Genomic DNA, 12,740 nt, shown 5'->3' with positions numbered 1-12,740 from the left:
TTGTTATGGTTTTGGAGCAGAGCTGAGCAACGCCATCAGACAGCTAGATGGCAGTGAAAGCAGTACTAAAAACATCAGTGAAGTCTGATGTAGCTAGTAGGTCTATGCCTACAACAAACATGTTAGGCCTCCTGGTCATAGGAATCTGGTATTCTAAGAAGAATGTCCAAGAAACTATATATAGAGACATTACCCACCAGAGGAACACAGTTTTTCAAGAGCAAGATGGTTGAGTCGCTTCATTTCCTCAGGAATTTGAAGGCTACTCCTCTAGGGATCTCCACTCCAGCACTAAACTGTAAGCACTTCTGAAACAGCACTTGTGAAGACAAAGAATGTCTCCTTTTTCCACAGTTAACATCTGGGAATACTCATCCCAAAAATAATCATGATAAATCAGGAAATGCTTGTTTGTTCTTATTCTATCATTCACCATGCTTCCTTTGAAACAAGTTTGAAAGGGTGGTAAACAAAGTCAAAATCAAGACAAAGCTGATTATTATAAGTCCTTTCCCCCCACCATCTGGCATGGACAGAGGTTACAGCCAATAATTAAGTTCTGGAGGTTATTGTCCAGAGCTATCTTATCCATTTTGGTCGTCGTATGATGGTGGCACGAACCAGGAATCATTGCTGGCTACCTTCCTTCTGCAGGGGGGTAAGTCCTGGTTTTAATCTTTCCCATCAATTGTACTAATGCCAAGTTTAATTATTGTGAGACCAGGCCACAGACATCTTAGTAGCTCCTTCTTTGCCCAAGTGGTTTTGGCTGACCAGTTTTACAGATATCTTTGGTCACCGCTCAGGCATGTTACCTGTTGAACCAGGGCCGAATATTCCACCCAGTTTCTGTGTTTCAGTAACCTGAGTGGAACGGACAGTTTATCTTACGTTCAAGAAATCCTGCTGCAGAGCAGGACAGTTTCTTTTCCAGTTGGCAGAATAAGTTCTTAGCAGAGTCTCAATATGGGGTTTCCAACACAGTCTAAATCCTGATGTATGCCCAGATTTGAAGATGCTTGACTTGGTTATAGTTAAAATCTCTGTACCTTTCTTCAGCTGAATCAAATCCCTCTTGCAAGTAGCTGGTATATTATCAACTGATAGTCACTGACTTTTCTCATCTGATAGTATACAAGTTTCTCCCAAACTTGATTATAAAACTTGCTTCAGCATAGAACAGGGGTTGTCAAACGGGGGTATGCGTACACCTGGGGGTACTTGGGAAGGCCCCGGGGGGTATGCGGCAGCAGCGCAGAGGAACAGGGGTACTTGGGAAGTGGCAGTATGGTGGGGTGAGGCTGCCGCCACCATCCATCCGTTACTCTGTGTTGCTGCTTAGGGGGAGGGGGTGCTGATGGCCAGCTGCATGTAAAGCCAGTGGCACACAGATGCAGGGATACTTGGGCACGGGAAAGCAGTGCCTGGAGGCAACACGGTGTGTGTATATATGGCAGCGGTTGACGTGTGCAAGCTCCCTGTGCCATCAGTTCTGCATCTGTCAGGGTCCCCTGCTCTCTAGCTGGCTGTCAGCCCCACCTCCCCCTTGCGTCCAGATGGAGTACCCACCAGAAGGTACCCTGCTTAAAAGAGGTTGAAAACCCCTGGCATAGGATATCATAATTCTAATGGAGGCCCTTTTGAGCCTTTCTTGGAGTCCTTCATCTACCATCTCACCCTCAGAACAGTTTTGTGGCCTTGAAGCAGCCAGGAGTGTGAGAGAGTTTTAGGCTGTCATGGTGGGAATCTTCATATGTGTTTTTTCCATTAAAAACAGGTGATACTGGGATCTCATGTAAAATTTATTCCCAAATTGGTTTGTTACTTCCTCTTAAACCAATCAATTGAGTTGCATGTGTTCTTCCCAGACCATATTCCACATAAAGGAAGAAGGAATTACTCACTTCGAGGCTCTGCAGTACTTGCAGAGAGCGTCAAATCTTTTACATTGTTCTAATATTTATTTATTTGATTACAGTTGGCCATGTTGGCTGTCCAAGCCATTTTATCACAGAGACTATAAAAATGACTGACATAATATTTCATTTAGTTATTAGATAGCTAGTTATACCTCTTCTACTGATGGTTTCTGGCTTACTTCAACAAAGCCCTTTCTAAAATGTGCCTGTCTGAAATATGCCAAGCTCCTGCATGGAGCAGTTTCTCATGTTTATCAAGCAGTAGGCACTGGATTGGCTACTAGATTAAGTACCAAATTTAGGAGAGCAGTACTCAAGCCTGTTCCACTGACATAGCAGCCACTCCTTAGTTCCACTATACAGAGAGAATGCTGCTAGCTAGTAGGGGTGTGCGAATCGGGCCCTATTTAATTTGGATTCAGATTTGGCTTGCATCAGGAACAGCAGTTTAATTTATTGATTCAGATCACTGTCCCTGATTCGATTCAGCTGAATCAACGGCAAACATGGAAGTGGACCAGAAGTACTTCCGGGTCCGTCGGGGAGCATAGAGGCTACCCCCGTATCCCCCTGGCTTGGCAATCAACCATGGTGGGGGGGCGGGGAACCCCAGACCCAGGAGGCACCAGTTGCTGGGGGGAAAAGGGGGAGCCTTGCATTCTCCCCTGTAGACTTGGAAGTGGACTGGAAATACTTCTGGTCCACTTCTTAGTCTGCTGCTGAGCGCATTGGGAAGTGCCCCAGCATCACAGCATTCACGAACTGCCTGCTACCTAGAGGTATGTAGTAAAAACATTTAAAGCTGTGTCTATATCCAAATTGCTGAATCTTTCCGAATCTCTCCAGATCAATTCAGAGGGTTCTGATTCAATTCGGAAAGATTCAAGGGTCCTCTGATTCGATTCGGATTCAGAGATTTGGCCACCGAATCTCTGCTGAATTGAATCGGGGGCCGAAGCTTTGCACAGCCGTGCTATCTAGTTGCCTAGAATGGGGATGCACACTGAAATCTGTTATGAGACTTGTTACTTGAACCACAATAGTAAGTAACAGTTCCTTTGAATAATAAGTAAGTGCGCAGTTCCTTTGAATAACATTTTTTCAGCTACAACAATATCTATCATTTTAATGATAACTGCAGATGATGTGATAATATTGTATTTACTTGCATACTAAATGCGCCCAAGTAAAACATTACCTTGTTTTTTGGAAGGCAGAATATAGAGAAAGAAAACAATATTGCCAAAGTCATGGCCAACTGTCTTCCAGCAAGTCATCCTGGAAAAGTGTCCAGGAAGTGTAGTACCCCAGGAGAGGCAACAGACTTCCTGGTGTGGCAGAAGATCAGTAAGGCTAGTCCCCAGGCCCTTGTAAGAGTAGTAAAAGTGTTACTTCTACTATACAGAGTTCTTTGTACCATATTTTCTTGCATAAAACACATGTGTTTACCTCTAAAACAAGCTGGGGGAAATATGGGTGTGTATTGTATGTAAGGATGTATGCATCTTCACCAGGGATCCAGAGATTTGGCAGCAAGGAGGGAGGGAGGCTTTGGAGCTGTGGCAATGAACGCTCCCCCCCGCTGCAAATCTGTGGTCCCTGCAGGGACTCTACCCGCCAGCTCACATGGTCCTGTGTGCTGAATTGGGCTGGCACACAGGGGTAGTCCATTAGCAAACCCACCATGTAGCCCCAGTGGTGGCATGCTGGATTGGGTCTTGGCGCACAGTCCCTGATCTCAGGTACTTACCCATACTCCAAGATAAGATATTTTTTCCTTCTTAGGGCCCTCAAAAATAGTCTGTTATATTCAGGGGTGTATTATATATGAGAAAATACATTAAGTTCCTGTAAGAAAGCATTGCTTCCACAACACAAGCATCAACAAGATGCTACAGACTTCATGCAGCAGCTCCCTTGCCCTCAGGCTCAGTGACTCTTCACCCAAAAGCTACTGTCTCACCATCAGCTATGAGAGGGTTAACATTGGGCTCTGTCTCAGCTACTTGTTGCTCCAGGGACACAGCCATTTTAGCAGAGTGTCCACATGCTTCTTTTTCTCCCTACTTCTATTCCAGTGAAGAAAAATCAGCTTCCCCACTTAAGGCACACACCCTAGTCTTGCAGGACTGATTGTCTGGGGGAAGAGTGCATGTGGTATGCAAGTAAATAGTTGCAATCTTTTGGATGTCAGTTTGTTGTTCCCATTGATTACTGAGCATGCCAAGATTAAAAGTACATCCCTGTAGGAACAGTCAGTACTTCTTCCCACTCTGCTTTTAAATGCATTCATGAAATATAATCTACAATATCAAATCAGAAATGAGAAATAGGAAGAGAAAAGGGTAAATGTATAAGAACTTTAACTTGAATAATTTTGGTTAGTGCCCAAATTCTAGTTGTATTTTACATGTGTAACTGAGAATAATTAGACCCTTGCTGATTTAATTGTTTTAGGTTCTTTTTTTTGTTCATTTTCTTTTTTTTACCTTGTTTACAGGGTAAGCCTTATTTCTGGCTGTGCCTGATAGTTTTGAGAAAACGACACCCCTTATTGTAGGGAGCACATGCATGAAATCTGTGCAGTAAATCTTTGCAATTGGACTATTTCCTTATTCAGGTGATAAGCATTACAGAAATCATATATACAATGATTTAGGCAGGAGGTTTTAAAATTTTCTGCTTTTTTTTTTTTACTGGCATTTTATTAGGTCTTGCTGACTTTTGATGATGTAGACACAGGATGAAATACCTTTTTCAAAGTTGTTGCAAAATGAGCAAAGATTAGAATCATTTTGGATTTCCTTTAGCTGAAAGGCTAATCTTGAGAAATGCACTAGAATTATGTATCTTCTGATCCATAGGACATTTTAGATGAAATGAGAAAAGAATTAACAAAATTAAAGGAAGAACTCATTGATGGTGAGTAAAGATCTATTCCATATATATTTTTCATTTTTAAGTCATATAGCACTTACTAAAGCACTTACTAAAACCTGTCTGACTGTAAAAAAACATGTCATTTGTTTTAAAAATTTTCCTACCTTCTGAAGATGATAGATTGGCAAGATAATAGTAAAACTGCTCTAACATACTCCTTTTCTCATTTGTGATGTAATAAGAGAAATTAACTATTTTGTTTGTTGCTCTTGCAAAATGAGATGATTTACATCTTATCAGGTTTATGGAAAGAGGAATGATTATACAGTTGTCTCAGAATGAATTGACAGGTGCAGGAATTGATCAGTATCATACTTGCAGGGACAAAGATGAGCAGTCTCACAGGATTCCTTTAATTTATGAGCTGACAAGTCTTTGTTCTGTAATCTACCACAATTGCATCAGAGGGTTTGGGGTACAGATTTCAAAGCAATGCATATTTAGCTCCTAAATTCCATAAACACACTTTTAAGCAGCAGTTTTATATTTACTTAAATATAGTATAAACTATGCATAATCTCATTAGTCCATAGCCAAAAAGCTCACAGTTTCCCATATAATTATATGGTACTTTCATTGGGCTGGGCCCCAACAGAAGCAACAGCATTTCAGGCCATGGTGACCTCAGTCAGCACTGCTCAGTAAGTGTGTGTACTCCAGATCCTCCCCCACAAAGTTTCCATGTACTAATTAGCCCCCTACTCATGACTGGAACTGGGAGTTCTTGTCATGACTCCTGAGATTCTCCAACAATGTATATGTAGATGAGGTGCAGGGCACCTTGGTTCAGCTCCAGCTCATGGAGAGCTGGGCCACACTAATCATATGTGACAGGCTGAGAGGGGGGGGCAACAAAGGGATTCTGGGTGAAGTTAGGGGCTGCGACTGGCAATCTTTGTCAGATACGTAAGGCAGGTGAAGAAACAGAAATCATTGGAAATGGAAACGAAAGGCACAGCTCAGCTGTGGGAGTGAAGAGGTCAAAATGCATTCAATATTTTAGCTCACCATAACTTGAAAAAGAGCTGGCACTGAGTTGGCACTGCATGCAATGGCTATTACCATGCATTTCATACAGATGGGTTGTGCTTGGCTGAGGTCAGATATTTTTGGCATTCAAGGGAGGGCTGCGTTTGGCTCTCTTGCTGCTGGCGTGGTCTTGTAATACTTGGTGCCAGTTCCTCGTGAAGAGAACACCCACCTGTTTGTTGTTATTTTAAATGGCTGAAAAAGATGTTCCCATCAGTATATATTTGCCCAATACTGGCCACACATTTCTAGTTGCGTTTAGTGTTAGCTGTATGTATTGAGCTTCGTGGCTGGTTTCCATTACTGAGAACATACTGCTTTTAGCAACAGTTTAATGATAGAAAATGTATTTAATGAAGTTTCCTTGTATGCAAATATAAGATGATTATTTTTTCCCTGTGTTGATTGGAGAAAAAACCTCATCTTGTATTTGAGTAAATACAGTAGTTTTATTTTGTGTGTTTGTTTTAGCCACTTTTGTAGTAGAATCTTGGTTGGGGTGGAGTCTCAGGGATTTTTGAATGCCTGAGACTTCAGTATGATAATTCAGTTCATATAACAATTCATGATAATACTAGTGTAGTAGAAGGATAGTTGCCTCCTTTCCTATTATGGAAAAATATTTTTTCTATATAGAGATAATTAAAATTATGACATTTTCTGTTATGTCAAGCCAAAATAAAATACAGTATACTTTTTAATAAGATAGCTTCTTAACTTTTTGTGGTAGCGTTAACATTTTATTGTTAACTTCATACAGAACTATCTTTAAAAGGTCAGTTCTATCAGTTTGGCCAGTCCCTTTTTTATTTAGGATGTGGAATTTATTCATTTTCCCTGTTTTATTCCAAATCAGCAATCAGGCAGGAACTGAACAAGTCGAATACTGCGTAGAAGGATTGGACTAAGCAGATGTGACTCTCTAACTTGGTATAAAACAGACTACATTTGTGAGCCGTTAGAAGAAAATGGGAGACAGACACTTGGAAGGAGGGAAAAGTGACATTCTGAAACCCGTCAGACGCATCACTGGTGATATGCTATTTCCCTCCTAGTTTGCTGCTTTTTTCTGACCTTTACAGCAGGTGGAAAAGAGTCTTAAAAGTTGCTGTAATGATTATGCAGAAATTCCTATACCTGTCAGACAGCATCACAGTGCATTGAAATATTCTAATGTCAAGATAAAATTGCACATATTTCAGAATTCATTGTTAAAAAAAGAAAAAAGCTTGGGAAGGCTTTTCAGAGAGGTTTTCTTTATTAATGAAGAATTTAGCAAGTTATACAGATGTACTGCAAATGTATCTCAGGTTTGTCTTCCTATCACATTTGATATTTCCATGAATAATTAAAAAAAATCAGGCGTGCACAAGTCCAGATCACAAAATATGAAACAATTAGAGCATACTTTAAAGGGCAATATTTGTAAGTAAATGACCTAGGAAGTGATAACATATCAAGTTTATGGAATTTTATTATGGGAAGCCTCTCTAGTTAGCCTTCATGCAATTTTGTAGACACAAAAAGCAAATACAGTCCAGAGTTTAAAGATGTAGATGCCTTCCTAAATTGTTACAATGCTTTACCAAATCTAAGACTTCTACATAATACAAATCAGTGGACAATTGTAAATCATTAGTATGTTGTAGATTTACAGTAGATTTTCAGGCTTTTTTTAGATTTATGCATGTGAACATTTTTGTAATGTAACACAACACGATCAGCTTTCTAATTAAAAAAAATGCATGTCACAAATATTAGGTAGCCTTTTTATTTTTAAGGCTTAATTAATGCCCAGGGGAAAAATTGGGATGAAGGATTTGTGGCGGGCGGGAGGGGGGGTAATACTTTTGGTTTAACAATTTTTTAATTAATTTCTGCACTATTTTTCCTTATATTTACATGCATGTGTAATAATGAGGAAAATGATGTGACTTTTATCAGTAACCATGTTAATAGAACCAGGTACTTAATCCTTTTTGTATCATTTCTTCAGCTATTTGTATATCATATTCAGTAACACTTCAGTAATTGTTCTTTGGAAGTTCTTAAAGTGTTGTTTCATTTTTAACTTGGTCAAAGAACAAACATTTGGTCATTTAAATCTGGGTCATTACCAAGGTGTACTTTGTTAGTACAAGAGCTAACTGCTCCTGTGTTTTCTGAGGCTCATTTTTGACTGATCAAATAAGGGCAGTAGTTATAATGATGCATTAGAGCACAAGGTCACAGCAGAAAAAGGGAAGCTGAAGATCAGCAGTGGTGCAACATTCACTTTAGTGAATAATGTGAACGCTTCAAGGGAGACGATACCGTCTTTACTGTAGTTTAAAAATTCAACACTTCAGCTACATAAATTTTTCTCCACCAACAAGATTAAAAGAATAAAAACTGCACAAGTCAGAGCCACAGTGCTTTGGAAAATATTGTGGATCAAAATCTGCACTTGTTCTATTGTATCTTGAATTTCTCTGAACTGTAAGAGTGCCACCTTTGCTTTGTGATCTGTGCTAATCAGAAAAATTACCTACAATTTTGGAGAGATTATTCCTGTTTCAGTTTACTGGAGTTCATGCAGCTTTGCTCACAGGACATTAGTTTTAAATAGCATATCCTCTTCAAGTGCTGGACACCAAAACAAAGCAACAGCACTTATGCTTCCAAAAGGCTGGAATGAGGTTTTTTCCAGTTTAAGCATTTTCCTGTTTCTATAGCCATTCATATTCTAAGACTGGACTACAATGGAAATAATAGCTAAGTCAGTATATTATTTTTTCCAAAAAATACTCATTTTTCTGCATGTATTAGTGAAGGCATTAAAAAAATGCAGCAAGCTTGTAAAGTACTGTTTCCTTCTAAATAAGAGGAGGCATGTTCATCTTTCTTAATGTAACTTTTGTTTATGCAGACATTTCAATCTTAAGGAAATTTATCCTTGTGGGAAATCATGCTTTTTTTGTTTGTTGTTTTGTTTTAGAAAAAATTAAGAATAGCCTAGTGGAATAGTGTAATGGGTATAAGTGGTCCAAAATCAGATAAATGATTAAACTACTAGATTGTGAAAGAAACTGGTTTATGCACTAAACGCTTTGTGCCTTGGTCTAAAATTAACATGATTTCTGTTTAAAAGGAAAAAAAAAAGGAACAGCTGTCTTCTTTCGTGCTATTTCTACATACATACTTCACATAATTGCAGATTGTTGAATTGGTCCTTTCCAGAAAACTTTATTGGATTAAAAATTACTGTAAACACTTGCTGTCATAATGACAGCTATGCCATTTATAGAGATTTCAGTAATTAGACTAACTACAGAAGCTAAGATTATTTTGCTTACTGTTAAACTAAGTTCTTTAAAACCATGTTATGATGGTTCTCTGCTTTTGTACAGTGGATGTCTTAAGCTGGGTGCAGTTTAGGGATCCTTTCTAATTCCAGGAAGGTTCTGCTTTCCACAACACTGTGATCTGATCTGTGATAAATCTGTACTATACACAAGTGGCTAATAAGTCAATTGCAAACGAACTGAATGTACAAATCTTAGTGCTGGTGCTGAAATCTCTTCAGATAGTTGTCATGATTTCAGGTTCATTGTTTAAAAAGTTTAAACATCAAGTGTCAATCAAAGCTGAAGATGAAACACTAATGAATGTTGAATTTTCATGCATTTAGTTTTACTTCCTTTTTAGGTTTTTTTTAGTTCATTCTCTGCTATTTTTACCATATTGTGTCATTTTAAATTTCTTACATGCTAACTTTGTTTGTTTGAGCGAATGAAATAAAATTGCAATATATACATGTTGCCACCATTCATTTGTGATGTTTAATTAAAAATAGATTCTACTTTTAATTCTCAAATAGGTCTTAACGAATGTGAAAACTACCTTTTAATCTATGATTTCATCATGAGTTAGATTGTTGCTCTATTTCTGAATTTGAAAGGTTATTTTAAAAAATGCTCACTCTACAAAGAATGTAATCAAAAGGAGTATGTAAAATTCATGAATGAAAAGTACTGTATGTAAATTCAAGACTGTTGTAATTGTGTAACATGTTTGTATGGCCCCTGCTGTCAGTCAAACATAGTACAGGGTTCTCATATCCAACAGAAACTATGAAAAAATCCAGATCAGATTAGCCCAACCTTTCTCTTTATTTCTTCCTGTATAATAAAATATTTAAACAATAATAATAAAAAGGGTCACCCTTAAAAATTAACATCATCTTCTACACAGCAAGAAAAATCTTGCTTAGAAAGTTTTTTTGGAAGTATGCTATATGTAACTGTTTAACTATTGTTTATTCGATTAGAACGGGGTGGGGGGATTTACCTTCTGTTCATCTTTTTCATTTGAGAAATGTGGGTTTCTTTTTTTCCCCTACTCCTTTAAATTGCTTCCTCATTTTTTGGGAATCCAAAGCAATATAGCCTTTTTTATTTATTTGGTATGTTTTCCATAAGCTTCATTGATACCCTCTGTGCAACCCTGGAAGTGACAACATAATCAGCCTGCACTTACTCGTCTGCTTGCTGCTTGTATTTCAGAGTGTGTATGTCCATGCAACATTTGTAAACTTTGACAGTTTTTAACAGGGGCTATTGAAGATTTTTATTAACACATGTGGTGAGTGTATTTTAAAAAAGGCAAAATCCCCCTGCTTCTAGCAGATAATATTTAAATGGCCAAAACTCAGTTTTTTTGGAAAATAATTTAAAACCGATTTCTTTCCCCTTGACAAGGGGAGTACTTAAAGCCTGGGCTGAATCATTTAACGTACCTTAAAACTGCTACAGCCTATGCCCGTGAAGCTTCTTATCCTTTAGAGTTGGAGTATCAAATTCACTCGGGCCCTTGGGCCAGGTCCAGACCATGAAAAGCTTCAGGGGCTGCATCCAGACCTAGTGTTGACAGCAGAATGAGTGTTGGCAGCATAGGAGTTGATGCTTTTCGCACCCCTGAATTATTAGCCTTTCTAGGAGACCTGTGGGCTGGGTGAAACAGCTTTGTGGGCCAGATCTGTCCTACCAGTCATATCTTTGACACCCCTGCTTTAGAGTACTGTTTACAGAGGCACCTCAGTCACTTAATGTCTTTACACAGCTTCTTTAACATAGCTTTTCCAAAAACCTCAGCTCACCAGGAATTCAGGTCAGAATGGAAGTCCAGAATTTCACTGCTGAATTGTATGTTTGGTCTGTTGTTCATACACAGATGGTGTTGCGTTTTTCTGTGTTCCAAAAAATACAAAATAAGAAAGGTGCAGTAGCATGTAATGTAGTTACCATATGCCTGCTCTGCGCTTTATACAATCTTGTTTAAAGCGCTCCAGAATCAACTTCCAGAGTTTGATTTAACCCTTTGTAGTGTGCTGAGAATTATCCAATATCTATTGAAATAGATGGGGAGGAAGGAGATGGCTAATACCATCTATGCCAAGAACTTTAAAGTACAATAAAATAATAGCTAAGGCAGTAGTGCTTAAGGTTGAAAAAAATGTTTTCAAGATTTTGTTAAATTTTCTGTCAGCATAATCATAAAATTGGATAATTACAATGCAAATAAATCTGTTGCCCATAGACATCTTTACCCTGATAATCAAGTTATGCAGCTTGCAAAGTAGAGAGAGGAATTTTTCTTTTTCCATGGGCTGTAAGAGAACAAGAAATGACTAACTTGAGAGTAACAGGGGAACAAGTGAGCTTTCCAGAATCATATATATATTGTTATTGACAAGATCCTTGTTACTGACAATAAGAACTTTCCTAAACATGACTAGTTAAGTCTGTTATTTTGTGACAGGAAGAAGAGAGAACAGAACTGAATCTAAATATTTTTTTAAAAAAATAAAAGTACGGTGGAGCATACAGTAGGTGAAAGATGTTAACCTTCTCTCTCTCAAACCACCTCTTTTAGGGAGTAATTTGTGTACACAGAAAAACTTAAGGTATAAGTAGTAGGGGTGTACCGGTTAGAGATGTGAGGGCCAATACCAATAGCTGATTTTTAAGGAGGCATATCGACTGGTACAGCTGTTTGCAGCTGGTAAGCCTGTTGTGGTGGGAGGAGAGGGAAAGGATGTGAGGAGGGTAGATTAATGTCCCCCTGTGGTGAAGGATGGAGGGAATGGGGCAGGGGCAGATGCTGCCTGGCCAGGGCAGGGTGCAGGACAGAGCCATGGCTCGGGGGCTCCCACGGCTGCATGCACCCTGGGAGTGCACAGGAGGGGAGGGGAGATATGTCCCCAGATCTGCTCAGGACAGGCTGCAGCTGTGGGCTGGAGCCGGGGCTGCACTGAGCTTTTCTCAGCAGGGCTGGGCTCAAGGCAGGCAGTGGCAGTGCACGGCAGGCAGGCTACAGTGAAATTTGGGGTGGCTGCAGGCCCCCCCCCATAGCCCCCTCCCAGCACTGTCACCAAAAAGCCTGCAGCTGCAGCCCTCCCTGCCCAGTGCAGATCTGGGGGCAAATCTGCACCCCCCCCCCCGGCCCTTCCATGATGTGGACAGTGGTGGGAGACACCATGCCTTCTGCGCCCCTCACCATGTCCCCCTGGACAGGTTGTGGCTCTGTCCTAAGCTCCCTTCGCCTCATCTGGGCGGTGTCTGTCCCTGCCTCCCTCGCCATGGTGGGCATTGATCTGTTTCCCCCATGCCCCTCGCCTCTGCTTCCACCACAACAGACTTACCAGCTGCATGCTGTTCTTCAAGCTGCCAGGCTGTGTTCCTTGCTGCCTGCATGCTGTACTGTGGCCGTGTGCATGCACAGGCATTTCTCAGTCAAATTATCAGCCGCATCAGGCTGATTTCTGATACAGCCAATTTTCTTTATATCTGCCAGTCTAATATTGGACCAATC

General features: G+C 39.9%; 1 protein-coding gene across 1 annotated transcript in view; it reads left to right on the top strand.

The window, feature by feature from the left end:
* The window catches only part of ENAH (enabled homolog (Drosophila)), a gene marked incomplete at its 5' end in the record, with an annotated part of 181,415 nt that extends 171,413 nt beyond the window's left edge, over window positions 1-10,002 (top strand). Inside the window, 2 exons of the mRNA XM_019549546.1 lie at window positions 4,784-4,841; window positions 6,745-10,002. Coding sequence (XP_019405091.1) covers window positions 4,784-4,841; window positions 6,745-6,782 — 96 coding nt within the window. The remainder of the gene's footprint in view (window positions 1-4,783; window positions 4,842-6,744) is intronic.
* Between the last annotated feature and the right edge of the window lie 2,738 nt (window positions 10,003-12,740).

The sequence above is a fragment of the Crocodylus porosus genome, unplaced genomic scaffold, assembly GCF_001723895.1.
Source record: "Crocodylus porosus isolate Cpor-Errol unplaced genomic scaffold, CroPor_comp1, whole genome shotgun sequence".
Taxonomy (NCBI): domain Eukaryota; kingdom Metazoa; phylum Chordata; order Crocodylia; family Crocodylidae; genus Crocodylus; species Crocodylus porosus.
This window is presented reverse-complemented; position numbering and strand designations above follow the sequence as displayed.